This window comes from Megalobrama amblycephala, linkage group LG7 (assembly GCF_018812025.1).
Source record: "Megalobrama amblycephala isolate DHTTF-2021 linkage group LG7, ASM1881202v1, whole genome shotgun sequence".
Classification (NCBI taxonomy): domain Eukaryota; kingdom Metazoa; phylum Chordata; class Actinopteri; order Cypriniformes; family Xenocyprididae; genus Megalobrama; species Megalobrama amblycephala.
Window position 1 is genome coordinate 15,597,483 of NC_063050.1, and position 27,991 is coordinate 15,625,473.

Below are 27,991 nucleotides of genomic sequence, written 5' to 3' on the forward strand. Positions count from 1 at the left end.
TAGAACTCAAGTGCTTTCTGTACTTTGTGGTTTTCGGTGTTGGAAGTGACGCATTACAAGTAATCGGATTACTTTCCCCAAGTTACTAGTAAAGTAGTGCGTTACTTTTATATTTAAAACAAAATATCAGTTACTTTTCGTAACGCAATATTGCAGCTAACACATTACTTTAAAAAAGTAACTTTCCATGTGGTTTTATGAATTGAGTTGAATGTGTGACAGATTTTTTTAAATCCTACAGACACAGAAACCTCAACATATCAGAAAAACACTTAAGAGCGCAAATGTTTTTACAATTACAGTACTCCACTTCTAGTTTACCCTAATGAAATACTTCTGCGACACTTTGTAAAATTAGGTGGATACGTTTTACTAGTTATGTAAAGGTATTTACTAGGTATTTTACCTCTAAAATTTTTCATTAGCTGAAATTGCTTTTGGTAAGTGTAATCTCTATTAAAAATCTTTAGAAATTCAAAGGAGGTGTGAACCTGTACATTTGTACAGTATCATTGATTTACAATAGACCTTATTCAGAGCAGTCCCATGATGGGTATGAATTATGAAAGCGAGGCTGTGAGGGATAGACGTACAATGTTTTAAATGGCATCCCCCTTATGGAAATTAACCATGGTTTTATTATAGTAAAAGTGTAACCATGTTTTCTGGTGGAAAATTACCATTTGTATAACCACACTTTTGCTACAAGTACCACGGTTAAACTATGGTTAGTGCCGGAAAACCATGGTTAATTTGTTGTTACCATGGATTAAAGGGTTAGTTCACCTAAAAATGAAAATTCTGTCATTTATTACTCACCCTCATGCCGTTCCACACCCGTAAGACCTTTGTTAATCTTCAGAACACAAATTAAGATATTTTAGTTGAAATCTGATGTCTCAGTGAGGCCAGCATAGCCAGCAATGACATTTCCTCTCTCAAGATCCATTAATGTACTAAACACATATTTAAATCGGTTCATGTGAGTACAGTGGTTCAGTATTAATATTATAAAGTGACGAGAATATTTTTGGTGCGCCAAACAAAATAACGACTTATGTAGTGGTGGCCGATTTCAAAACACTGCTTCATTAGGCTTCGGAGCATAATGAATCAACGTGCCGAATCTGCTGTTCGGAGCGCCAAAGTCACGTGATTTCAACAGTTTGGCGGTTTGATGCACGATCCAAATCATGATTCGATACGCTGATTCATTATGCTCTGAAGCTTCCTGAAGCAGTGTTTTGAAATCGGCCATCACTAAATAAGTCGTTATTTTGTTTTTTTGGTGCACCAAAAATATTCTCGTAGCTTTATAATAATATTGAACCGCTGTACTCACATGAACTGATTTAAATATATTTTTAGTACATTAATGGATTTTGAGAGGAAATGTCACTGCTGGCTATGAAGGCCTCACGGAGTCGTCGGATTTCAACAAAAATATCTTAATTTGTGTTCCGAAGATGAACGAAGGTCTTACGGGTGTGGAACGGCATGAGGGTGAGTAGCCTAATAAATGACATTATTTTCATTTTTGGGTGAACTAACCCTTTAACTACAATAACCATGATGTTGTTTTGTTTTTATTTGTTGTAAAACCATGGTTAATTTTCCTAAGGGCTGTATAAAGCTCCTAGATCATTTATAATTTTCCACAGCTCATGTTGTTGTTTGTTTGTTTTGTCAACTGAAATTTCTTGTAAAGATATTTTTTCAGTGTTTTGTCCAAAGAATAATCCAAAAACATTATATAACAGTACAAACCACTTAAGTAATGCATGTCTATCCCTCTCAGCCTCGCTTTCATTCCCGCTGAAAATCGAAGTGTTTTTTTCTTCTTCTCCCAAACAGATAAGTGTATTATTATATAAATAACCTACTCCAAATGGTCTATATATATTAAAAGATTAAAAGTGATTTCTCACAGAAAGGCTCATTTGAGCCCTCTAGGATTATGGTTCAAGCGTCCGTTCTTCTGCGCATGCGCACCAACCCGAATCATTTCCGGGCGAAGTGACTGCTAGTAAGTGTGATGCATACAGTTACTGGACTCCATAACATCTTTAGTAAATAATATTAAATGCTAGAAAAACCAGCGACTCAACGTGAAGCAGTATAAACTGCGGCAGCGTCACGCGAATTGCCTCATCAGTTGAATTCACGCTGCATATTTGTGTTTTTGATGTTCAATATGTCTCGTGCATGAACAACCTGTTGTGTTGTCCATCTGATTTTCTTAGAGCATCATTTGTTTGGCTTTCGTATCAGCTTAATTAGTCATGCAGTTGAATAGTTTGTGTGCTTTGTGTGAGTTCCGAGGGCTGATTTGATAGCGGACAGTGTAAACAGAGTCATGCATAGATCTTATTGGTTAGAGATTACTAATAATGCTTATTCCTAGCACAATGCCTGGAGTTTTGACAGAGTACAAGGATCAGCAGCAGCTCATTTGCTTTGACTGAAGTGGATATTACTGATGTGTGGCTCTAGAGCCAGAAAGAGTTGTGTGCACGAGCTGTATGCAGTTCATTCTAAGAAAATGCATGGAAAGTGCCCATATTGTGTATGTTGCGTGTGTAATAATGCATGTGGATCAAGTGCAATAGTTGGACTGAAACTAACTGATCATGTTTGTATTTCAGAGGATGTTGGGGTATATCTGGAAGTGTTTCTATTCCTCCTGTCTGCGCTTCTGGTTGAAATGGTTGCTCCGGCTGGTCACAGGAAGATGCGAGTTACAGCGCATTTGTGCCCGATGCAAAGCTGGAGCTCTGAGGACATCACAGATAGGTGACGATGATATGTGTGCACTAGACTTATTTATGTTTATTAATGTATGGGAGAGTAGTTAAAGGTATCGTTTTAACCTTAAAGTTCTGTTCATGCAGTGACCTGTTGTAGTGATTATTGTATTTGGCTGAAACTCTTTTTTTAAAGGTGCAATATAAGATATTTTGCAGTAAAATATCCTAAAACCATTAGGCCAGTGTTATATATTTTGTTCACTTGAGTACTTACAATATCCCAAATGTTTCCAACTATTTGTAAATCGTGAGAAAATTGCAGTTTTAACCAAGGCTCCGGGACGTGTGAGGAGTCGCCTGTCAATGGCGTCATACCCGCGTTACCCTCGGTTTCTGGTTTTATTTTGTAGAAACCATGGAAACGCCAAAGACGCTTTAATATATTACATGTTTTAATAGACAAGGTTTTGATATATTTATAGACAGAAAACGAATTATTGTTATATAGCTCAACACGTTTAGTCTTATAGTTTAAATCTAATTTTCTTGATTTTTTGCGAGTACCATGCTTTACCATGCCTCAGTGAAAAACACTATTTGGTGAAGTAGCTAACATAGCATAATATAGCATAATAATAATATCTAGTTGCAGTTTTATTTTTAGTAACAGTAATATAGCATTTTCTCCATCATACAGTATGTTTTAAAATTAATTGCATGCCATTTATCAACACAAGCCATCCAGCATTTAATATGATATTCTGAAATCGATCTATCTTACTGCAGTGTGTAACATTGCCTCTCAGCAGCCACTGAGCGAACGCACAGAGTAACGTTATAACATTTTCAACACACTCAAATGTATCTAATATGATAAACAGAGCTGCGTTACCTCATACTCATGACCGAAAAAGCGGAAGAAGTGTCGGCGAATGTGGCATAATAAAAGTTCCTCTGCTCGTGAGGCGCGTGTTGTGCAGTCGCTCCAGCGGCCTCGTTCAGCTCCCACGTTCAGCTCCCTCAATATTCGGTCCTGCTCTGCTTCATACTACAGTAACATTAATAATCTCATCCATGAATATGATTTCTTTCCGAGTCTTATCCCTATTCCACCAGCTGTGATGTGAAGACCACATGTCCCAAAATTCCGCGTTCAAACTTGGCATCATCAAGCTACGCCTTTGTTTTGAATAGGCCTCTAGCGGCCTCTAGGGGACAGGAAATTTTACATATTGCACCTTTAAGACAAAATTTGAATTGTCATGGATAACTTTTACAAACCCATCATTGCTTTTCTTTGTAGAGTATTCTCTGAAGTCCTCCAAAAGCAAGGTATGTGTAATCTGTTTGCTTCAGCACTTTATTATCTGAGTAAACATGGATGGGAACCACATTGATTGATCTGCCAAGATTTATCTGACGAACTCTATTTGTTTGTGTTTGATCAGGTATTGCGAGCCGCTTTGTCTTTAAAGGAGAATGATTTGGAGGATCATCTGGCTCAAATAATCCGGGAAAAGAGAATCAAGGAGCAGAAAGATCCTACGTGAGGCTTTCTTAAGATTGCGTTAACTTTATTCAGTAGGGAAAATCAACTTTAAAGTGAAGACATTCACATTTTTTAAATTGTTCATGTTCACAATATGAGATTATCTGTAGTTTTTTTGTACATTATTAAGCTTTTCACACCACGACGACTGTATTCTAGATATTTATATATTTGCTCTGAAATGGCATAAACTGTAATTTTTCTGAATAGAGGAACCTTCATTTTGACCAAATAGCCTCAAGTCTGTTGCAATTGTTTTTGTAAGACATTTTAACAATATATTTATTGTTAAGAAACTTTTTTTTACTTTTCACAAAAAAATACAAATTACACATTACAAAAGAACCATCATCCTTTCATTTGAAATAATATTTCAAGGAAGAAAAAAGAAAAATACAAAAATTAAAAAAAAAAACTGCTGGGAAATGCAGCATAACACAATCTAGTTAAAAATAACCATTTGTCCCTAATATAAATATTAAAATGTATTAAAATAAATATCAAAACATTTGAATAAATATTACAAATATTTTAGGTATTTATTTTAATATTTGACAAATGCATAAAGGTAAATAAAAAACACTAGGACTTCAGTGAACATGTATGAGTAGCAGTGAATCAACTGAATAAACATTATGAATTCATTCATTGAAACACTTTGTAGTGATTCATGGAAAAGAGTCAAACTTTTGATCTACTGAAGTTTAAATCAGAGACTCACTAATCAAAAAGTTTTATTGGCTTCACAATTTTTATTTTCCCAGTTGTCCTTTGTTTTATATATAGAATGTTGTGGATATTAAGGTCTAACAGCAGTTTCACTCTTACAGGTTTAAGATGAATCTTCGCCAGTGCTTGTTACAGATCAACGGATATAACAAGCTGTTTGAGGCGGTTGAGGAACTAAGAAAAGAGGTGTTCGACTCTGAAAACGAGGCACACGAGACCATGCTTCTGAAGGTGAAGTCTGATATCTCACCTGAAGATGATTTGAGCTTCAGAGTTTTTCAGTTCTGACAAGTCTTCTGTGTTTGTTTGCTCTCCTCCAGTTGTGGGATTTGTTGATGCCGTCAGTGAAGTTGGAATCGAGGATCACTAAGCAGTGGGGAGACATCGGTTTTCAGGGCGATGACCCGAAGACTGACTTCAGAGGGATGGGGATGCTGGGACTCACAAACCTTCTGTATGTGGAACATCTCTGATTATGATGAATTACAGGAAGGTGCTGTTTTCATCCCGTTGCTTCCTTGATCATTGATGTTTTTCTTTGTTTTCTCAGTTTTTTCAGTGAGAAATACACTGATGCTGCCCGGCAGGTCCTGTCACATGCGAATCACCCCAGACTAGGGTAAGTCCTCACTGATCTACGTCATACGCCACACTTAGCGTTACTCGGGATTGTTAGTGAAACGGATACTTATTATTATGATATCTTTGTGTCATTGCAGATACTCGTATGCCATAGTGGGCATCAATCTGACCGAGATGGCATACAGCTTGATGAAGAGTAATGCTCTGAAGCTTCATTTCTATAACGCAGTACCAGGAAAACCCGAAATGCTGCACTTCCATCAGTTCTACTGTGAGTACACACACGCATATATATATATATATATATATATATATATATATATATATATATATATATATATATATATATATATATATATTAGGGCTGTGACGAGATCTCGCAAGACTAAAATGTGATGAGATTTCTCGTTGAGGCGAAAAGTAGTCTTGTGATATTGCCATGACAGAGTGTTAGGATGATTAGGAAAGAATATGCCACCGCTACGTTTACATTACGCCTCCACTGTCATTTTGCTTTATATTTAAATAAAAAACATTTCATTCAGTTGGATAACGGTCGCCGCCGCTCCATATTTACAGATGCGCGAAAGTGAAAGTAAACACGAGCGCGGATTCAAACGAGATTTCAATACCCAGCATTTTGAAAGCGGCTCCCTGATGAATACAAATATCTCTCAAAATGAAAGCTATTTTATACTGGGCTGTGTAGTTGTAACCATCTCTTAGCTCTGTATCAAAGAAAAATTTGGTCTTATTTCGTTCTCATTACTGTAAAAAACAAATAAAATATAAAATACTGTTTAAAAAAAAAAAGAAGAAGAAAAATTAAAATCAGCAGAAATGCAATGGAAGACTATTATGTTGACCAAAAAAACAATACTTTATAATTTATACTTTAAATTATTATTTATTAATTATTTTTAGTGAATAATAAACAACAATAGTTCTTTTTGCATAATAATGGGTAATAGTCATACTACATTTATGCTTATTTGAAAAAAAAAAAAAAGTTTTATACAGAATTTCATTTTTTTGCCTTATATTACAGTAAATTTTCTATTCAACGATCCTAAAATAGGCTTACAAAATAAATTACATTTTACATAAAGAAAATGTGTTTTCTTTTTCTTTGTTGGACCTGTTTTTCCTTGTCCCAGTTATGGTCATGTGTTTCCTCTGTCTCTGTTGGTAGGTTACCTGGCGTATGAGTTCGATAAGTTCTGGTTGGAAGAGGAGCCGGAGAGCATTATGGAGTTCAATCGCTACAGAGAGAAGTTTCACGACAAGGTCAAAGGGCAGCTTCAGGTGCCGGAGGTCACGCTTCTCATGACCGTGGACCAAGAAAAGTGACTTCAGCGTTCCAGCATCATTTCAAAGACAATAGGAAACCGGAACAGTTCCTTTTGTTTTCTTTTTCCATTGACTTCATGATAGTTTTTAGTTTGGAAATGTACAACGTGCATGAAACTTTATTTGAATATTAATAATTAAACAACAATTGTATTGAGTGTACATCAAGGGTACATAGCTGGTTGTTTAGCTGCATTTACCTGGTCAGGGAAAAGACTTCCACTGTTAAGTATTACAAAAAATACTTTAGAAGTGATATTTTAAACTTCCCCATCACACATGAACGTTTTGGTCGTGCACACATGACTCCTGCTTCTTAATGTTTACCCATCTCAGGAAGTTGATGTTTCTGTTCATAAGATTTTAAGAAGTTGTTTTTGTCCTATATGCAGATGATTCAACATCTTTGCATGTTAAAATGCGTTTAAGTTGTATTAAACTTTCACCCGTCATCGTCTGCACAATTCTTGATGTGGCCTATAAACAAGTATTTAATATCTAATCGGTTATATGATCTGTTCTGTGAATATTATTCAGACCTCAACTCAATTCCAAAGTACAGCATTTGTATGCACAAACGTTGATGTGTTGTTGTCTTATTTATAAACGATGTTTGGTTTTGAAGATGTAACTTTTTATTCCTGATGACCCAATTAATTTTATAGTGTTGGATTCATACCTAATGTTGAAGAATAAAATTAGTGACATTAAAACGCAACGTTTGCTTATTTTCTTTAGAGCTTTGGTAATAAGAATGAAATATTTGAGATTAGTAAAACAAATTTTTTTTTACGTGGTTGCCATTTTAATCATTTTTATTCATCTTTTTCCTTTACTAGATGATTTTAACTCATCCTGTGACATTAATTTTTTTAAATAATCCTTGTAGTCTCTCAACAATTATGTTAATAAAATCTGCTTGGATAACAAGCAAAATGCTGTTTAAAAGTCACCTTGTTGTTACAAAAATGAGGTTTATAGAATTTATATATATATAATATATATAACCAATCAACATCTGCATGACTAATGCATGATACCATAAATATTTAAAAATTCTATATGTTGAATTTAGGAACCCTTGTTATTAGTGACACTGGTGGCCGTTAAGTGAACTGCAGCCAGCAACTTATTGCTCGCACTCGTGCACAACATGACACTGAACGTGAATCAAGTTGAAGTTGTCATTCAAGTTCTTGTTTGTTCTTTTTGAAGTAAAAATAAGTTGTCTTTGCAGCGATATTCTGTTAACTGACATTTAGATAAATATGTAAATATGTGCTGCACACTTTCTTAAAAACAAACGCAACAAAAATGATACCAATGAGAAAACAGAAGTTACGAAACGATGTGAATGTGGATGTTTGCACAAGCTCTGCAATTCACCGACATCATGTTGACAGATGAGGTAAGTAAAATTACACTATGATAGATTAATTATAAAGTATATTTGAGACTACAAATGTGTGTCATAAGAGACACTCCCGGGAGCGCGCGTAACCGTCACATCATTTTGATTTTCCTGGCAAAAACGTCCCGAGTCCTTCACATAAAAATCAGTCTTAAGGCTTTCATAAACAACCTAGGAAGCAGAGGAAGGTCTCGTTTTTTAAGTTTCGTTAAAGCTGTTCACACATTGGCAATAATAAAAACAATTAATACATTCTTATAAATTCTTAGAGACCCTCTAAATATCGAAGTCAATTATTTGACCATGTATTATTATCAGTATATGACAATGTAAAGATTTTTATAAAGAGAGACTCAAGCCTTTGAACATTAATCTTATTTCACATAAAGTACCACAACGACTTAATATTCCACTGTCCCCATAAAGACATACAGAAGTATAAAGGTGTTTTATTGAACCATGTATGCTATCTTCTTGTTTTTATAGGTTTCCAGTAATGAGGCAATCTCACTTTCTAGGTCATTCCAGGGTTACGTTTTAAAATATTTAGGGTTAAATAGACTTTAAGGTAAATAGTTGCTTTAAACAAAGCACTAATTGCTTAGAAAGATAAATATTACATAAACATTATGTACATTATATCAAGGGGGTGTGGTTCAGAACATCCTCTCATTTCAATCTGTGCATTGGATGATCAATAGTTGTATTGTGTAGTGGTTTCATAATTATTTATACATGAAAAATGCCCTGAAGGAGAAAGGATGACCATCATGATCTGATGCTGATGTTTCTATCAAATGCTCATTGATGCATCCCATAGTGTTGCCTGTTCAGCTTCCATGTGGAAGTCTGAAACTGGAAGTTGCTGCGCCTGCGCTCTGGTTTTCATCGCCCGTCAGAGGTGTTTAAAACAGCCGCTCATGTGAGTCTGTGTGTTTGAAAGGATGTCAGTTTGAGTTTAGCATCTACGTGGTGGCCTCGATTCTGTTCCTGGACATCATCATAGCCCTCTTCAGCTGCTCGAACGACACGAACATCACCACGTTCCAGGAGCCCAACCTCAGAAATGATGGAACGAAACTGAAAGAAAAGAAAAGTTTTGTCTGTTAAGGCCCATTCACAATATCGTGCATTGATGTGGGTGTTTAATTATCGTTTTCGGTGTTAAGGGGACTCTAGTCAGAAATCAGCATTAGATAAGGTTTTACTATTATTCACCTTTATTCAACCAGGATACAAATGTTACATTTACAAGTAGCCTGCAATAAAATTTCACAATGTGACACAGTGATCCCAGTCGTATACTATATGTCGTAAACAGCATGTAAGATAGATAGGGTTAGTGTTAAAGTATGTGCTCGCTCACCCTTTGTAAAATGCGGTGGGTCCCTCTTTGGTCATCATAGTCCAAGCACAGTTGAGGGAGCTTCTGTACTGACCGGGAGGAGAGTTCATGTAGCGAGTCTTCACCACGTCCACAGGAGACGCGATCACCGTTGTGATGAAACCGGCTCCGAACGCAGACACAAAATGACACGGGAGATTGTCTGCAATGCAAAAACAGGAATAAATGTTACTGAAATGTGTGATTGAAAGCTCTCTTGTTACTCATTATATAATATAAAAAAACATTTCTCATTTTCATTTAGTTTAACCCTCTGGTGCTGTTTTGCTTTTTTCGAAATATTTTCTTCACTGGAATTGTACGAAAATTGATAAAGGTTTTGGCACTTGCTATATGGACACACACACACACACACACAAAAACACAAATAGGCTAATGGACATGATTTGAAAAGGTTAAATGGTCCTGAAAAAAAAAAGTTACACTCTAATTGTTCGCGGTCAAAAATGAGCGCATTGGAAACAAATGGGAATCGAATTTAATCTAGTGCAAACGTTTAGTACTGCACCCAAACAAAATCTTACTGAAAGCTCATTTTTTGAGATATCAATCTCAAATTTGGAACACAGCTTGTTTCGATTTATGTTTCTTTTACAGTTTCAGATTGAAACATGTTTTGGAAAATATATAAAATTTAAAAATAGTATTTTATGCATTTTTCATAATAATAATAAGCTTTTTTTATGTAACTTTTTTTTTTACTTCACAAGTGTCATCTTTAAAAAATTAATGACAGACCTGAAATTGAAATTTCCAACTTAAACTAAGCTCAAAAAGTGATTAACAGACAGTAAACGGATCATAACTATTCTATAAATATAATTTAGTAGCATAAAATCCCCTCAAACTACAAAATATATATAAAAAAAAAAACATTATCAAACTAAAATATAGTACATTCATTTCACTGAAATAAAAATTCGTCATTTTTGACCACCATGTGAGTAGCAAGTACTAAATGTACTAAATTTACTTGATGTACTCAAATAAAAAAATAATAGAAACATAGACATAGTCGCTTTAATGTATATGTAAATGACATGTCTGATGTAGACCAGTGTTATTTTAGTATTATTTATATACTATTATAGCATTTATTAATATTTTAATTAGTTTTATTAAATATTTAATTCATTATTTTAATAATAATCAGCATTTACTTGTATATTTACAGTTTTCCATTGTAGTTTTAAGTCATTTTGTAATGAGCTTCGTTAATTTTTTTAAAAAAAAAATTATTATTTCTATTTGTTTATTTTTATTTCATTTTAGTTTTAGTCATTTTAGCACTTATACGAAAGTTAGAAACAATTGGCAACTAACCTAAATAAAACACTTTTTTAAAGTGTAATCTAACATTTATATTTAATTTCAGCTTTTTTCAATTAACAGCAACACATTTGAACAGTGTTAGTTTAAGTTAACAATATGACATCACTACGTCAGAGACACTCTGATCTGTGTGTGTCTGTGTGGAGCTTCATCACACCTTTGCCCTGCTTTCACAGGCCTTTCACTACAGATGTGCTGATGTCATGTCATAGTTTGCTGATTCTCCAAAGCATGACCTGATCACCAGTACTATCTTATCTGGTGAAAGTGGTTTGCACTGGTTGATTCTAACATGTTCCACACAGGTTGGACACTAAAGGGAGGGTGTGTGAGCTTTTGACCAATCACAAACACTCCAGCTGTGTCTCCTTATGGACTCTTGGCCTGATTTCGAGGTGCCGTCACATGCTGGCACATGCTTTGAGTTTTGGGAAACATGCTGAAATCATATGTTATGGATTTAATGATTCCTACTTAATAAAAATGCTAAATAAAAACAGGATTGGTAACAGTAATGTTGTTCCTGTTTATTTATATATCCAACTGGATTTAAGGCTCCTGATTTCCAGGTGTACCGTGAGTCTTCAGTCATGTGACTTACCTGACAAGAGTTTATGTTTGAGAATGGCTTCTTTGATGAGATCGTAAGACACCAGCTCTGTGCAGTTGACCAGGGCGTTCCTCGTGATGTTCGGTAGAGTTCCTGTATTAAAACAAATCACAAATAAATAAGATATTCATTGGGATCATCAGTGCTGTTGTTTCTTAAGCAAAGCCAGAGCTGGTATGAGAAAAAAAACATGCATATCAGGATTAAGAACATTATTTTGGCCAAAACACATTTTAAATATTTGAATATTTAAGCAAGGGATTTAAAAGATTCTAACTGAATCTAAGACAATCCCAGAGTCTAAATAAAGAAAACCCACTATCATTACCCAATAATGGCTCTTTTTAAATCAGTTGTGCTTCACATTTTGTATGGCACACTGAGCTGCTGCCTATGTAGTGTCCCAAGTAATTCACTTATTATCTGCTGAATCCGGATGGATGCTGCACTTCATCATATTTAAAATGAGTAATTCTTTCTGAGCCGCACCTTTCCACAGGCCTCTGAGCCCCTCGAGCTGGAAGATCTGTCTGTAGGCCTGCATGGTGCCGTTGTAGCGTCTGCCCACACCCTGCAGGTTCATCTGCGCCTGGAAACGCACCTTCACCACATCTGTAGGCTGAGCCACGGACACGGCCATCGCTCCAGTGGTGCAGCCCGCCAAGATCCTCACGCCCACGTTCGGGTCTGCAAGGCGAAAATCAACCAGCCAATAAACAAGCGTCCATCCCAATATTCTCATTCTTGTCTAGCAGAAACAGCTGAGATCTTTTCTTTTGTATGCAACGATGTGTGTTATACAGAGGCATGCGGTCTCGTTGGACTCACTGTCTTTGCCGCGCGTGTAGAAGCTCTTGACGCTGTCGTAGAGGCCGATTCGTATGGATGCGAAGGCCATCTGTCTCTGAAGACCAGCGACCAAGCCGTTGTAGAGCGAGCGCGGCCCCTCCGTTCTCACCATGGTGCTGATGGTCCCGAACACCCCTCTGTAACGGATGCCCTTAGCAGCGCCCGTCACCGCCTTCTCTCCCTGGATCTGGGACAAAACAGGAACATGGAAAGATTGTGATGGGAGTAGACCAGAGAAATACTTTTTAACTATAATTTTGGAGAGCTGGAGCTACGGAGGGCATCGTCCCCTCAGCTGGACTATCCTGCCCCCTCAGTCAAGATCAGTGTGAAAATGGATTTTAATGATGAAATAGAATAGCACAATTGCCAAGTGCATAGGCTTTCTGGCATTAATATTAGGCTGCTCTAGCAACATTTTTGTTAAAGGTGCCATCAAACGTTTTTTTACAAGATGTAATATAAGTCTAAGGTGTCCCCTGAATGTGTCTGTGAAGTTTCAGCTTAAAATACCCCATAGATTTTTTTTAATTAATTTTTTTAACTGCCTATTTTGGGGCATAATTAGAAATGCGCCGATTCAGGCTGCGGCCCCTTTAATTGCTCGCGCTCTCCGCCCCCTCCTGAGCGCTCGACTCTATCATTGCATAAACAAAGTTCACACAGCTAATATAACCCTCAAAATGGATTTTTACAAAGTGTTCGTCATGCATGCTGCCTGCATACATCGGATTATGTGAGTATTGTATTTATTTGGATGTTTACATTTGATTCTGAATGAGTTTGAGGCTGTGCTCCGTTGCTAAAGCTAACATTACACACTGTTGGAGAGATTTATAAAGAATGAAGTTGTGTTTTTGAATTATACAGACTGCAAGTGTTTAATAATGAAAATAGCAACGGCTCTTGTCTCCGTGAATACAGTAAGAAACGTTGGTAACTTTAACCACATTTAACAGTACATTAGCAACATGCTAACGAAACATTTAGAAAGACAATTTACAAATATCACTAAAAATATCATGATATCATGGATCATGTCAGTTATTATTGCTCCATCTGCCATTTTTCGCTGTTGTTCTTGCTTACCTAGTCTGTTGATTCAGCTGTGCAGATCCAGACGTTAATACTGGCTGCCCTTGTCTAATGCCTTGAACATGAGCTGGCATATGCAAATGTTGGGGGCGTACATATTAATGATCCTGACTGTTACGTAACAGTCGGTGTTATGTTGAGATTCGCCTGTTCTTCTGAGGTCTTTTAAACAAATGAGATTTATATAAGAAGGAGGAAACAATGGAGTTTGAGACTCAATGTATGTCATTTCCATATACTGAACTCTTGTTATTTAACTATGCCAAGGTAAATTAAATTTTTAATTCTAGGGCACCTTTAAGGACAGCCTGTTTCACAAAGTCACATTTTGATTGGCACATTCACACATTAACCTACGAACTTCCTGCACCTCGAAGAATGCAGCTCTACTGAGTAGGCTAAAGGCCCGTTCACAACAGAACGATAACTATATTTGTGTCCACACCAACAAATGATAACGTTTTTTTTATTCCGCACTGCAGTTTCAAAGTGTGTACAACATGTTTTTGCTGTTCTTGTTGCATTTACACCAGCAGATGTCCTCAGCATGCTATGTCTCAAGTGAATAGCTAGTGTAATCGATCTAATCTAACGGTGAATTTAGCTGATATAGTCAATATAGTGAAATAAAAACAACACCTAGTCTTTTTCACTGCAATTTCAGTTGAAGCAAGACAATGTTGTCGAAACTGAGGTCATTTTATGTTACTCTGTTTGCTAGCCTGGCATAATCATCTCATCGTTAATACTTCTCACCATTTATTCTGAGGGTATGACTGATTGTTTTCCATATCCATTTTCTTTAAAGTATCCTTGAAAAGGGGGTTTGACTTGTCAAACAGTGGTGGCTTTTTCTGGACCTCTGCGATCAACTTCACCGCAATGTCATTGGCCATTTTAAATGTGCGATCCCTTAAATTAGAATGTATTCTGATTGGCTGTCAGTGTTATATCCTTCTATATCGTAACTATATTTTTATCATTATCTGTATAGTTATCGTTCTTGTTGTGAATGTGCCTTAAAAGTATCTTTTCATTTTTAGGGGGCTAGATGATTGGTCGCAATTATTTCACAGTGTTTTTATTTTTTGTCACCAGTTGGTGACATCATCAGTGTCATGGTAACTTGTCTGTATTTATGGTAAAACTGCTGGAATTGTGTATCTAAGCTGTATTTATATCTGGTAGTCTAAAACATGTTTATTTCATGGCTATCAACAAGGCCTAATATTATTCAATGCTCCGCCATCTGTATTTGCTCAGTACTTTTAGTCTCATAGCTGTAGTTGCTATGTAGTTTATGGTCTCACAAATATGTGAATCGGCCACATGTTTTTCTTGTTAGGGATACTTATATGTGTTACATCATTGTCCGCTTTTCAGTGCTCGACCCCCACCAGATTATTACCCCTCCTTAAGTCCCCAGTATGGGTAGGTTTAGTATTAGGTGTGGGGGTGGAGTTAAGATTAGAGGGCGGGGCTAAGTAGTGGTGTAAACAAGGGGGGTGGGGAATAATTTGTCATGGAGTCAAATTTCGGCACACCTGCTCTTAAAACTTATAATAAAACTTTAATATTTGTTTTTTTGCCAAGACATACATCTTAAGACACCTACCAAAACGTCTTAAAATTAATAAAAAATATTATAAAATATATAAAAATATCTTATAATATTTTAATATATATATATCATAAGATGTAATACATTTAATATATAATATAATTAAAACAATCATATTCAGGAACAGATTATATAATACTTTTATATAGATTTTTATATTAATATATTATTTTTCTTCTTCACATATCTAAAAAAAGAAGGTATACATTTACAAATATTAATACTTAGCAAAACTTCTAACAACTACACAGATTACTTATATAATTTTTTTTATAATCATAAAAATATTATCGGTGCAAACACAGAAATGCAGCAGCTACAGAGGCTCTGCTGGGACATTCGGTCTGTACCTGCAGGCGCACTTTAGCCGTGTCCAGAGGGAAGGTGACTAAATCAGCGATGCAGGCGGCGGATCCTGCACTGAGGACCTTCACGGCCAGAGGAGGAGGAACATCGGACGGCTTCAGACCCACCATACTGGCAGCTGTCAGACACATGCATTCAATGTTATTTACAAAACACATGACATGCAGTGCACCAGCTCATTCTTTATTATGACCATTCTGCACAGTTTATATTAATACAGTAAAGTCATACATTTGAGAAAAACATAAATGCACATATGAGAACAAATGAAAACTCTCATCACACAACTTCGTGTGGTGCATCCTGGGATGCTTTTAAACGCACACTTGTTGCATACAGCATACTCTATTCTTCATCCATAAAACAGTTCTTAAAGAAATTCATATCTAGGCACAATTTATAATAGCATGCAACACTAATTTCAAGCATATCAGCAGAAGCCTTTTGATCAAAAAGTTTTTAAAAGCATGAGCAATATAAATTCAGTCAAGTGCCCAAGCTTTTGACCGGTGGTGTAAATATTTATAACATATGCAAATGTTCTCCAAGTAAAGATCAAAGTATCTCAGCTAGCATGTGCACTTTCATAACAAAGTATGAATAATATTAAAAATAATGCATCACATTCACATAAAAATGATTTTGCATTCTATTTTAAAGAATGTAATTATATAACCACATATTAATTCAGATTTTTTAATATTTAAAAAATGTCTTTTTTTTTTTTTTCTTTTTTTTTTTAAAGAATATTTCACATAATATAGTTATATTATTATTTCTAGATCACACAGACAGAGTTATACTTTGACTGACCTGTGAGTGAGTTCCTCTGTCTGATGGAGTGACAGGGCTGTGAGGATGAAAACTGGCGCTTTGGAGGGAAGAGGACACTCTCGGTCCTTCTTTATATATCATTATCCAAGACTGTTTTTTCCCTCTGCTCAGGGAGGTGTTTCTCTGGGAAAGATTACTGGCCAACACAAAGTCCACCCTCCAGCACAGAGTCCAAAACATCCCACATCCAGATAAACAAGCCTCTATGATAACTTGGTGGACACAAAGCTGTTGAAAACTTCATGCTTGAATCATTGCAAGATGTTTCTGTCATTAACATGCACATTAACATGCACAGCATCAATGAATGACTACCAACGGGTTTGAGTGTAAAAACATTCATTTCAGCTTTAAGCAGGACATTATAGGACCAATATATGAAAATATCTGTACATTGCAATGCTGACTGGAGATGTTTATCATATTGCTAATAATGAAAGTGCAGATGCATTGAAGGATAACAACAGCGCTCTCAGCCAATGGTAGAGCTGGGACAGTCCTGCAGGGTCTCAAAGATGATTGGCTTCATGGCAGGGTGGGAAACTGTATGCTATGAGCCAACAACAAACCTCAGAGAATGTATATGAGTTTCTGTTTAACAGATGGCGGAAAACAAGCCAGCAGGATTTAATGGTAAACATCAATCACTGTACCAGTGCAGTCAAACTCAATGCAACCTGAACGTTCCTCAATGTTCCTCAAATGAAATAAAGTGCTCAAATTAAACTACTTTCATTAAAGGTCAAAGACCTTTCTGGTTCTTTAGACAGATGGTTTGAAATTGTACCATTAATATCAGCAAAGGACCATTAAAATGAATATTTATTTTAAACATACAAGTATTAATAATAATAATTTAACATGATTAAAATTTAACTGTGATTTTTCAGCTACTGCAAAAAAAAGATAAATGCTAAATGTATATTAAAATGAAACATAAATATTATTAATAAATAAATAAAATAATAATGAATAACAATATTATTAGTAGTATTATTACATACAGATATCAAACAACCGTCAAAAATGAACATTTAAAATTGAATTAAAATGTGATTTCTCCACAACTGCATTACAAAAAAGAAAAATCATTTATATTTATTTTAAACATATAAGTATTAATAATAATAATAATAATAATAATTTAAAATGATTAAAATTGAATTATATAATATTGAACAGCCACTGCCTATTTTAAAAAATATAAATGTATACTTAATTTAAACAAATATTATTAATAAATAATAAATAAAATACAAATCATTATTATTCGTCAATATTATTATATTATTATTATTAATTCTACATACAGATATCATCAAACCATTGAAATTTGAACAAAACTGAACAGTTAAAATTGAATTAAAATGTGATTTCTCCACCACTGCATTACCAAAAACTAAAAAGGCTAAATTTATATTTAAATTAATTATATAAATAATATTAATAAATAAAATAATAATTAATAACAATAAATATTAATAATAATAATTCTACATACAGAGATAATCAAACATCATTAAAATTTAACAAAACTGAAGTTAAAATTACATTTTAAAATGTGATTTCTTCGCCACTGAATTACCAAAAAACTATAAATGCAAACTTTATTTTTAAAATAACCATATACATATTAAAAATATTAAACTCAAACAGAGCAACATTTTTTTTAAAGTGCCTAACTAAATCAAAGCTATTTAAGACAGCAATATCTTTCAGATAATGGTCAGATTATATAATTTTAGAAGGTCAGATAAGTATTTTTATGGCACAAAAACAATGAGAGTGACAGCATGAAACTTTAACCTAAATTTGCAGCATTATAAATAAATAATAAAAATTATGAATTGTGATTAACATCACTCAACCAAACATTTTACTATATAAAAGCAGGAGTAAAACCACATCTGTCATGACATGAGATTTTTCCATTGACAATATTGAGTCATGAATCAGCAAATCAATGCCCTGAAATGAACCACCTTTACTGATGTCCTAAAACAAACCTTCACAACTAATTCACTGAAATGAACAAAAAGAGGGAGGGGGATGTTCTAGTTAAGCATGTTTGCTTGAATGCATAGTACAATTTAAAATATGAGCTACTCAAAAATCAATATATATCCTCAACACTGCAGTGTAACATGGCTTTGTCAATCTAACACGAGGACTTCAGCTCCACTGTACTGTCCGATTCCCTCAGGACTGGATCCTCGCTCCAGTAGTGGTCTAATGTTTATCTGAGTCAGGCATTGGGATGTGAAGGAGGGGCGGAGGTGACGCTTGTGACTGAAGTTCATGGAAGACTGATAACAGGCCTGAAATGTACAGGCTTTCACCTTATGCAACAGAGCCCAAACAAAAGCCACCAGATGCAGCTGGAACATTATCTTCAGCATCTGCTGACTGTCTTACAGCAGGTCATGAACCACAGGAACAGCTTATCACAGGCACATCAAGACTGAGACTTCACACCACGTCCAGTTCTGATGGCTGTAAATCTGGTCCACACTGTCATAATAATATAAATAATAATAACAATAATAATAGCAATTACTGTATATATGTACAGTTTGCATGCTTGCAATGCATTCACTCTAAAAAATAACTGTAAAAAAATTAAAACTAAACAGTAAAACACCGTTTTTCATTGAAATTGAAATGTCCCCGAGAAACTTTGCGTTCCCTGTCCCCAGAGTCATAAAATGTCCCCCAACAAACTTTGCATTCCTTGTCCCAGAGACATAAAATGTCCTCCAAGAAACTTTGCGTTCCCTGTCCCCAGACATAAAATGTCCCCCAACAAACTTTGCATTCCTTGTCCCAGAGACATAAAATGTCCTCCAAGAAACTTTGCGTTCCCTGTCCCCAGAAACATAAAATGTCCCCTGAGAGACTTTGCGTTCCCTGTCCCAGAGACATAAAATGTCCTCCAAGAAACTTTGCGTTCCCTGTCCCCAGAGACATAAAATGTCCCCCAACAAACTTTGCATTCCTTGTCCCAGAGACATAAAATGCCCTCCAAGAAACTTTGCGTTCCCTGTCCCCAGAAACATAAAATGTCCCCTGAGAGACTTTGCATTCCTTGTCCCAGAGACATAAAATGTCCTCCAAGAAACTTTGCGTTCCCTGTCCCCAGAAACATAAAATGTCCCCTGAGAGACTTTGCGTTCCCTGTCCCCAGAGACATAAAATGTCCCCCAACAAACTTTGCATTCCTTGTCCCAGAGACATAAAATGTCCCCCGAGAAACTTTGCATTCCCTTTCCCCAGAAACATAAAATGTCCCCTGAGAGACTTTGCGTTCCCTGTCCCCAGAGACATAAAATGTCCCCCAACAAACTTTGCATTCCTTGTCCCAGAGACATAAAATGTCCCCCAACAAACTTTGCATTCCTTGTCCCAGAGACATAAAATGTCCCCCAACAAACTTTGCATTCCTTGTCCCAGAGACATAAAATGTCCTCCAAGAAACTTTGCGTTCCCTGTCCCCAGAAACATAAAATGTCCCCTGAGAGACTTTGCGTTCCCTGTCCCAGAGACATAAAATGTCCTCCAAGAAACTTTGCGTTCCCTGTCCCCAGAGACATAAAATGTCCCCCAACAAACTTTGCATTCCTTGTCCCAGAGACATAAAATGTCCTCCAAGAAACTTTGCGTTCCCTGTCCCCAGAAACATAAAATGTCCCCTGAGAGACTTTGCATTCCTTGTCCCAGAGACATAAAATGTCCTCCAAGAAACTTTGCGTTCCCTGTCCCCAGAAACATAAAATGTCCCCTGAGAGACTTTGCGTTCCCTGTCCCCAGAGACATAAAATGTCCCCCAACAAACTTTGCATTCCTTGTCCCAGAGACATAAAATGTCCCCCGAGAAACTTTGCATTCCCTTTCCCCAGAAACATAAAATGTCCCCTGAGAGACTTTGCGTTCCCTGTCCCAGAGACATAAAATGTCCCCCAACAAACTTTGAATTCCCTGTCCCCAGAAACATAAAATGTCCCCTGAGAAACTTTGCATTCCCTGTCCCAGAAACATAAAATGTCCCGAGAGACTTTCCATTCCCTATCCCCAGAAACATAAAATGCCCCCCCCAAGAAACTTTGCGTTCCCTGTCCCCGAGACATAAAATGTTCCCTGTCCCCAGAGACTTAAAATGTCCCCCAAGAAAATGTGTCCCAGAGACATAAAATCTCCCCAGATAAACTTTGTGTTCCCTGTCGCCTGAGACATAAATTGTCCCCAAGAAATTGTGTTCCCTGTCCCCGAGACATAAAATGTCCCATGAGGACTTTGCGTTCCCTGTCCCCAGAGACATAACATGTCCCCATAATAATTACTGTTTATGTGTACAGTTTGCATGCTTGCAATGCATTCACTCTAAAAAAAAAACCCTTAAAAAAACCCTAAAATTTACACAGTAAAATGCTGTTTCCATTGAAACCGCAATACCATAAAACAATGCATTCTGCAAAATATTATTAGTCTTTTGAGAAAGTAACCTATAGGCTACTACTTAAAAAAAAAAAAATAAATTGCCCAGAATGCATTGTTTTTACAGTATATTACTTCTGTATACTACAATGCATTCTGGATAATACTATATGTTGTTTTTCGAGGCAGCCGATAGGCCTCTTTTCTTAAAATGATGAATATTACCCAGAATGCATTGTTTTTATGGTAAATTACAATATTTTACTAATTTTTTAGAGTGTTGGCCATGTCTACATTAGATAATACAACAAACTTTGTTTGACATTACATGCATGTCCCATGTTTTCGTGTAATAATGACAACGTTGTCAAAACGATCCCCGTTCAGACGGATACACAAAAAGACTGTAAAAACTCTGTATTTTGCTGCCAGGCCAGTAGATGGAGATGTCACTTTGAAAAGAAACACTACGTGCCTATAGACTGAACATGTAATACGCATACGCATGATGTCATCGTTTTCACAAATTCATGGTTTTGTAGCTTACACAGAGACGACAATGGCATCACTTTCAAAAACTTGCACTTTGAAACCGGTTTTCAAAAGTATGCATTTTCAGGCCACCAAAACGCCATAGTCGTGTAAATGAACGGCCAAAACACACAGTAAACAGTGAAAACAGCCCCTCTATTTATATTTAAAGTACAAATACTAATAAATACTAAAAATAATAATACAAAAAGAAAGAAAGAAAGAAAGAAAGAAAGAAAGAAAGAAAGAAAGAGAACCGCATGTATATAATATTGACATGGAAGGCTGAAGGACGTCTTTGGTAAGGAAAAACCATGTTTTAAAAGAAGTTTAACTTTATTCAGCATATCAATTAAAATGTCTTAAAAGTTTATTTTAAATACAACTTTTCTGTTTTAAAAACACACGAGTGCATTAATGGAGCTGACACTATTCAATTGCAACAATTTTACTATGCAGGTTGTCGAGTGTACAAATGAAAGTAGACTTTGATTTTATTGGTTAATTCATAAACGACAAATGTACAGGGATCTACCATTTGTATTGCTCTACAATCTATGGCACAACACTTGGATCAAGTACAAAAGATAAAGATAGGTTAAAGATAAAACAGTACTTGATAGGTAAGCGGATAACCGGAACAGATAAACAGCTGACTTATCAAGTGGTTAATGATGGGAAAGTGCTTTAGCGGGTAATAAAGAGGTTTATTTACAAGAAAATAAGAGGTGCACATTTAAGCTGAGAGAAGGGTTTTTTCAAGCGGAGTGCCCGGTAATGACGCAAGGCTTGTTGACTGAGACAGCTTGGTGTCTTTATTTGAGTGCCAAGTATCTCCAGTGCTGGGACATCAGAGAACAGCAGCGTCTGATTGGACGCCTCCGCTCACACCCTCTGAACGTCAGCGGTGGCCAGACAGGGAGGTGCAGAGAGTGCATTGGTATTTCATTCAGGACACACTGCTTCGTTACAGCCCAGAACTCTACTGGCTCAGTCAAATTTATGCAAATGAAAGCATTTCACTACTGGCCTCTAGTGGTCAGGACACTCAACAGCAGTCACACTCAGCATGACCAAGCAGAAAAATACTATGCTTCTGATGGGGTCTGGGTGGTATGGAGGCCCAAAAGGGACCCGGTGGTGGGGAAAAAGTATGATGATGGGATGATAAAATAGTAAGTCAATGCTTTTGCATCCTCCCAATAATGTTTTGTGTTCCTGAGAAACTTTGCATTCCCTGTCCAGAGATATAAAATGTCCCCTGAGAAACTTTGCGTTCCCTGTCCCCCAAGAAACTTTGTATTCTCTGTCCCCAAGATGTAAAATGTCTCCAAGAAATTTTGCGTTCCCTTTACCCTAGACATAAAATGTCCCAATAAACTTTGCGTTCCCTGTCCCCAATACATAAAATGTCCCCAAAGAGACTTTGCGTTCCCTGTCCCCAATCATAAAATGTCCCAGAGAAACTTTGCATTCTCCGTCCCCAAGGCGTAAAATGTCCTAAGAAACTTTGCATTCTCTGTCCCCGAGACATAAAATGTCCCCCAAGAAACTTTGCGTTCCCTTTACCCTAGACATAAAATGTCCCAATAAACTTTGCGTTCTCCATCCCGAGACATAAAATGTCCCCCAAGAAACTTTGTATCTCTGTCCCGGGATGTAAAATGTCCCGCTAAACTTTGCATTCCCTGTCCCCGAGACAAAATGTCCTCCAAGAAACCTTGTATTCTCTGTCCCCGAGACGTAAAATGTCCCCCAAGAAACTTTGCGTTCCCTGTGACCTGAGACATAAAATGTCCCAAGAAACTTTGCGTTCCCTGTACCCGATACATAAAATGTCCCCAAAGAGACTTTGCATTCCCTGTGTCCCAAGACATAAAATGTCCCAAGAAACTTTGCGTTCCCTGTCCCCGAATCATAAAATGTCCCAAGAATCTTTGCGTTCTCCGTCCCCGATACATAAAATGTCCCCAGAGAGACTTTGCATTCCCTGTGTCCCAAGACATAAAATGTCCCAAGAAACTTTGCAATCCCTGTCCCCGAATCATAAAATGTCCCAGAGAAACTTTGCGTTCTCCGTCCCCAAGGCATAAAATGTCCCAAGAAACTTTGCATTCCCTGTCCCCGAATCATAAAATGTCCCAGAGAAACTTTGCGTTCTCCGTCCCCGAGACATAAAATGTCCCCCAAGAAACTTTGCGTTCCCTTTACCCTAGACATAAAATGTCCCAATAAATGTTGCGTTCTCTGTCAATGAGACATAAAATGTCCCCCAAGAAACTTTGTATTTCTGTCCCGAGATGTAAAATGTCCCGCGAAACTTTGCATTCCCTGTCCCCTAAACATAAAATGTCCCGCGAAACTTTGCGTTCTCATCCCCGAGACATAAAATGTCCTCCAAGAAACCTTGTATTCTCTGTCCCCGAGACATAAAATGTCCTCCAAGAAAGTTTGCGTTCCCTGTGACCTGAGACATAAAATGTCCCCCAAGAAAGTTTGCGTTCCCTGTGACATAAAATGTCCCAAGAAACTTTGCGTTCCCTGTCCCCGAATCATAAAATGTCCCAAGAAACTTTGCGTTCCCTGTCCCCGAATCATAAAATGTCCCAGAGAAACGTTGCGTTCTCCGTCCCCGAGACATAAAATGTCCCCCAAGAAACTTTACTTTCCCTTTCCCCTAGACATACAATTTCCCAAGAAACTTTGCGTTCTCCGCCCGAGACATAAAATGTCCCCCAAGAAACTTTGTATCTCTGTCCTGAGATGTAAAATGTCCCGCGAAACTTTGCATTCCCTGTCCCCTAGACATAAAATGTCCCAAGAAACTTTGCGTTCTCATCCCCAAGACATAAAATGTCCTCCAAGAAACCTTGTATTCTCTGTCCCCGAGACATAAAATGTCTCAAGAAACTTTGCGTTCCCTGTCCCCAAGACATAAAATGTCCCCCGAGAGACTTTGCGTTCCCTCTCCCCGAGACATAAAATGCCCCCAAAAAACTTTACGTTCCCTGTCCCCAAGACATAAAATGTCCCCTGAAAAACTTTCCATTCCCTGTCAGAGACATAAAATGTCCCAGAGAAACTTTGCATTCTCTGTCCCCCAAGAAACTCCATGTTCTCCGTCACTGAGACATAAAACGTCCCCCAAGAAACTTTGCGCTCCCTGTCCCCAAGACATAAAACGTCCCCCCAGAAACTTTGAATTCCCTGTCCCTAGAGACAAACTGTCCCCGAGAAATGTTAATTTCCTGTCCCTGAAACTTTGCGTTCTGGGTGCCCCAAGACATAAAATGTCCACTGGAAAAACTGTGTTCACTCACAAACCATTTAAGATCTTTTAAAACATTTAAGAATATTTTTGTCCTCCCATCTCATATTTTTTCATCACCATGTCCCTTTAGGGGCCAGTAGTTTTTTCCCTTCTCAATTTCATGCAAATTGCAGTGTTGACTATGAATCATGAAGATTTTAAAAAAATAAAATTCTGGGTAAAATATTTTAATATTTCTGAAATATAAGTTTATGAATAACTACTAACCAAAATTTAGCCACAAACAAGCTAGTCACTTCTGTGCCAGCTTTATTTAGCATAAATCTGCATCCATGTTACTGATTCTGGCTTAAATTGATTTTATTTATTGATAGAAAACAATGAAACCACATCAATCGGAGTCTTAAATTAAGCATATCTCAAAAATGGCAAAACTTGCATAAAATGTTTAGTATTTAGGCTGACCTCCTGAGATGGAAGAAAAACAGATTCACAGCCCTTTTTGTACCTCATTCATTTGGAAATGCCAAGATGAAAATGGACTGAAATATAGTAAACAGTAAATAAAACAGAACTGAAGAGTATCTGATAACAGGACAGGGCATTTTCTTTTTATACATTTAATTCCTGGAAGTGGTCTGAATCATTTACAGGTCAATTTGAACAATTCACAATAAAAACGTAAACTTAAAAACAGCAGCATGAAATAAAGTAAAAACGCATCTATTTAAAAAACAAACGAACAAAATAAGTTAGGGGAAGGTGCGCAGACATGCCACATGCCTGGTGAGAACACAGCAAATGAAAAACTGTACACAACCGTAGTCTTCAGGATACACTATAAACTGTGAATGTCAGATATTATACACAGCTGGACTGCATCGTCTCTCAGCTGATTCATATCCGGTATTTCAGAGCTGACAGGTTACAAACATCCTCACTTTTTACAAAGAAGAAAAACCCAAAGTGCAGGTGCAAAGGAATTGAGATAAGAAGAGAGAAATGAGAAATCTGGGAAATTACAGGTGATTTTGTGGCACATAGTTCCAACAATCCCAGTATTTCACGTCCCAGCGTCCTTCTCTTTTTCAAGAGTTTGCTGGGTTAAATCTCACATACGTGTTTCCCCATTACCCCAGTGAACGACCTTACATTAAAGATGATCTACTATACTCTAAAATCAAAATCATTCTCTTAATCTGTATTTTTGCCTAAACTTTTAAAGTAAAAATATCTTGAGAAGATACTTGAGAAGCAACACTGCGTAAGATTGCATAAGTCTATTTTAGAGAATATAATATCACTTAAAGTATGTAAAGTTTATTTGTATTGCTCTTCCAAATAAACTTGTTTTAAAATCGTGTTTTTTTTTTTTTCAGCATAAATCTAAAAATTCCTATTGAGGTTCATCCTTACAAATAAATAAATGCAATATATTTTCTAAAAAGTCTTGTGATTGCACGCAGTTTTGATTCCCAAGTAAACTGGTATTATTTTTAGGACATTTACATACATTTATTGGAACACAACACAAAAATACTGATTAAGAAAATGTTTTCTCAGACTCAGGTGCGCTTCGCCCAATCAGGACTAGTGAGCTATTCTAGACACGATTACTATGATAAACAGTCTAACTGTATTAGATACTATTAGTAACCATTTCTGTATATAAAGTACATCAAGCACATAGTAGCATACAACAGTTCCTCTCAGACTTTGTACAGGTAAAAAGGTCATTCTGTTGGTCATGGTCCATCTGTCATTAGATCAAAGAAGAGCCTCTGGGAAAACTCATTACTGTCCTTCCATAACGAGCTCACGCGAACATGAAGCCTTTAAAGTTTCGAAATGATTTAAGACGAGATCCATTGGTTGAGAGTAGATAAATTAGGTGGCCGGTTAAAGGAGTAGTTCACCAAAAATGAAAGCGGTCATCATTTGTTGACCCTCATGTCATTCCAAGTGTAATTTTATATATATATATATATATATATATATATATATATATATATATATATATATATATATATATATCTATATATATATATATATATATATATTTTAAGGTAGAACACAAAAGGAGATATTTAGCTAATTGTCCATGCTGCTCATTTCCATACAATGTAAGTTAATGGGGACTGGAGATTTCGACCTCCAAATATGACAATAAAAGTGGCCAATATACTTACAAAAAGTCATACAATTGGTTTGTGCAAGGAACATACTAGAATTTAAGTTGTTTTTTGCTATTGTATGGCTTCAGAAAACTCAATAAATAGTACATAAACAATTTTTATGGTGCTTTTTGTCAGTTTTTAGCTTGACAGAGATGGTCTCCATTTACTTTCATTGTATGGGTTAAAAACTAGCATTGACGTTCCATGAAATAACCAAGTAATAAAAAAGTAACGGAACGACACGACAGTGAGTAAATGATGGTATAACTTTCATTTTTGGATGAACTACTGTACGCCTTTAATCTTGAAACACAGTTTGTGAATGGAGAGGTAATAGTTTAAGTATAGCACATTATCCTGATAGCGAGATCTCATAGTCACTGACGGACATGTGTGGGTGTCCCACCTTGCGAACGTTCTTGGCGTTAGTAATTCGCGCGGTGATCTCGACAGGCTTCTCGAAGTACTGTACCAGGGCTTGTTCGGTGAGCACAGAGGCCAGGAACTGCTCGAATGTGATGGCCCAGTCCTTATCGATGCTGGCGCTGTGAGGCAGTCCACCTCTCCCATGACGCCCCGCTCCCCTATGTGTCCCGCCGTTGCGTATGAGAACCGTGTCCTCGGCGATGTCCTCACACTGAAGCTTATCGTCCAGCTCGTGGGAGCCGGCGCTCAGGACGGAGTACGAGGACATGGACGTGTCGTCTTTGGTCTCGTCATCTGAGATGAGCATGGCGGAGGACGTGCCGGTGTCTTTGGGCGACGAGTCCTCCAGTTTGATGTCATCTAATGGACCTGTGCTGCAGGAGTTAATCTCACTATTGCAGGGTTTGTGTCGTGCTCTCTCCCGCTTGCTTCTGCCCACCGGGATGTGGTCGTCCTCTTCGTCGTCCTCCTCCTCCTCCTCGTCCTTGTTAGCGGGATTGCAGAAGAGTTTGCCCACCTCTCCCATCTCCAGCAGCAGGCTGGTGACCGTAGCAGTGGCGTGATACAGCTCCTGCTCGCTTGGGTCTTCACTGAACATGTTATAGAGAGTCTTACACAGCTCGATGAACTGACTCTGAAGACAGAAGGGAAAAGAAACACATATATCACAACAGA

At 36.9% G+C, this 27,991-nt stretch overlaps 4 protein-coding genes across 6 annotated transcripts in view; 2 read left to right on the top strand and 2 right to left on the bottom strand.

Annotated features, from left to right (window-relative positions):
* Positions 1-10, top strand: part of zgc:66455 (uncharacterized protein LOC393502 homolog) — a 9,478-nt gene extending 9,468 nt beyond the window's left edge. For both annotated transcript variants that reach the window (XM_048196093.1, XM_048196094.1), the window contains exon 10: positions 1-10. This exon is cut by the window's left edge and continues 596 nt beyond it. The gene's annotated coding sequence lies outside the window, so the exon portion shown is untranslated.
* Positions 11-1,876: 1,866 nt separating this feature from the next.
* On the top strand, positions 1,877-7,675 carry elmod2 (ELMO/CED-12 domain containing 2). Of its 2 annotated transcripts, none has more exons than XM_048196096.1 (9): positions 1,877-2,026; positions 2,646-2,793; positions 4,051-4,079; positions 4,196-4,293; positions 5,127-5,256; positions 5,346-5,479; positions 5,576-5,644; positions 5,745-5,878; positions 6,800-7,675. In XM_048196096.1, the coding sequence occupies exons 2-9, from the start codon at positions 2,649-2,651 to the stop codon at positions 6,955-6,957; spliced, it is 897 nt and encodes a 298-aa protein (XP_048052053.1). In that variant the 5' UTR covers positions 1,877-2,026; positions 2,646-2,648; the 3' UTR covers positions 6,958-7,675. The 2 variants fall into 2 exon arrangements, with proteins under 2 accessions (XP_048052053.1, XP_048052052.1); XM_048196095.1 differs by lacking the exon at positions 1,877-2,026 and adding an exon at positions 2,056-2,566.
* A 1,122-nt stretch (positions 7,676-8,797) lies between these two features.
* On the bottom strand, positions 8,798-16,609 carry ucp1 (uncoupling protein 1). The gene is made up of 7 exons (XM_048196097.1): positions 16,460-16,609; positions 15,631-15,764; positions 12,544-12,751; positions 12,205-12,402; positions 11,707-11,808; positions 9,735-9,915; positions 8,798-9,448 (listed from the first exon to the last, which is right to left on the bottom strand). Exons 2-7 carry the CDS (start codon positions 15,754-15,756, stop codon positions 9,334-9,336), a joined length of 930 nt encoding a protein of 309 aa, XP_048052054.1. The 5' UTR covers positions 15,757-15,764; positions 16,460-16,609; the 3' UTR covers positions 8,798-9,333.
* Positions 16,610-25,055: 8,446 nt separating this feature from the next.
* Positions 25,056-27,991, bottom strand: part of tbc1d9 (TBC1 domain family, member 9 (with GRAM domain)) — a 33,093-nt gene continuing 30,157 nt past the window's right edge. The window contains exon 21 of the mRNA XM_048196098.1: positions 25,056-27,950. Coding sequence (XP_048052055.1) covers positions 27,243-27,950 — 708 coding nt within the window. The 3' untranslated portion in view covers positions 25,056-27,242. The remainder of the gene's footprint in view (positions 27,951-27,991) is intronic.

Coding starts and splice junctions, on each gene's coding strand:
- elmod2 (XM_048196095.1), top strand. CDS start 2,480: ATGTGTGGCTCTAGAGCCAGAAAGAGTTGTGTGCACGAGCTGTATGCA. Junction 2,794..4,050: donor TCTGAGGACATCACAGATAG/GTGACGATGATA, acceptor TTTTCTTTGTAG/AGTATTCTCTGAAGTCCTCC. Junction 5,879..6,799: donor GCACTTCCATCAGTTCTACT/GTGAGTACACAC, acceptor CTCTGTTGGTAG/GTTACCTGGCGTATGAGTTC.
- ucp1 (XM_048196097.1), bottom strand. CDS start 15,756: ATGGTGGGTCTGAAGCCGTCCGATGTTCCTCCTCCTCTGGCCGTGAAG. Junction 12,403..12,543: donor CTACACGCGCGGCAAAGACA/GTGAGTCCAACG, acceptor TTCGCCTTGCAG/ACCCGAACGTGGGCGTGAGG. Junction 11,809..12,204: donor GCTCAGAGGCCTGTGGAAAG/GTGCGGCTCAGA, acceptor GTTTTAATACAG/GAACTCTACCGAACATCACG.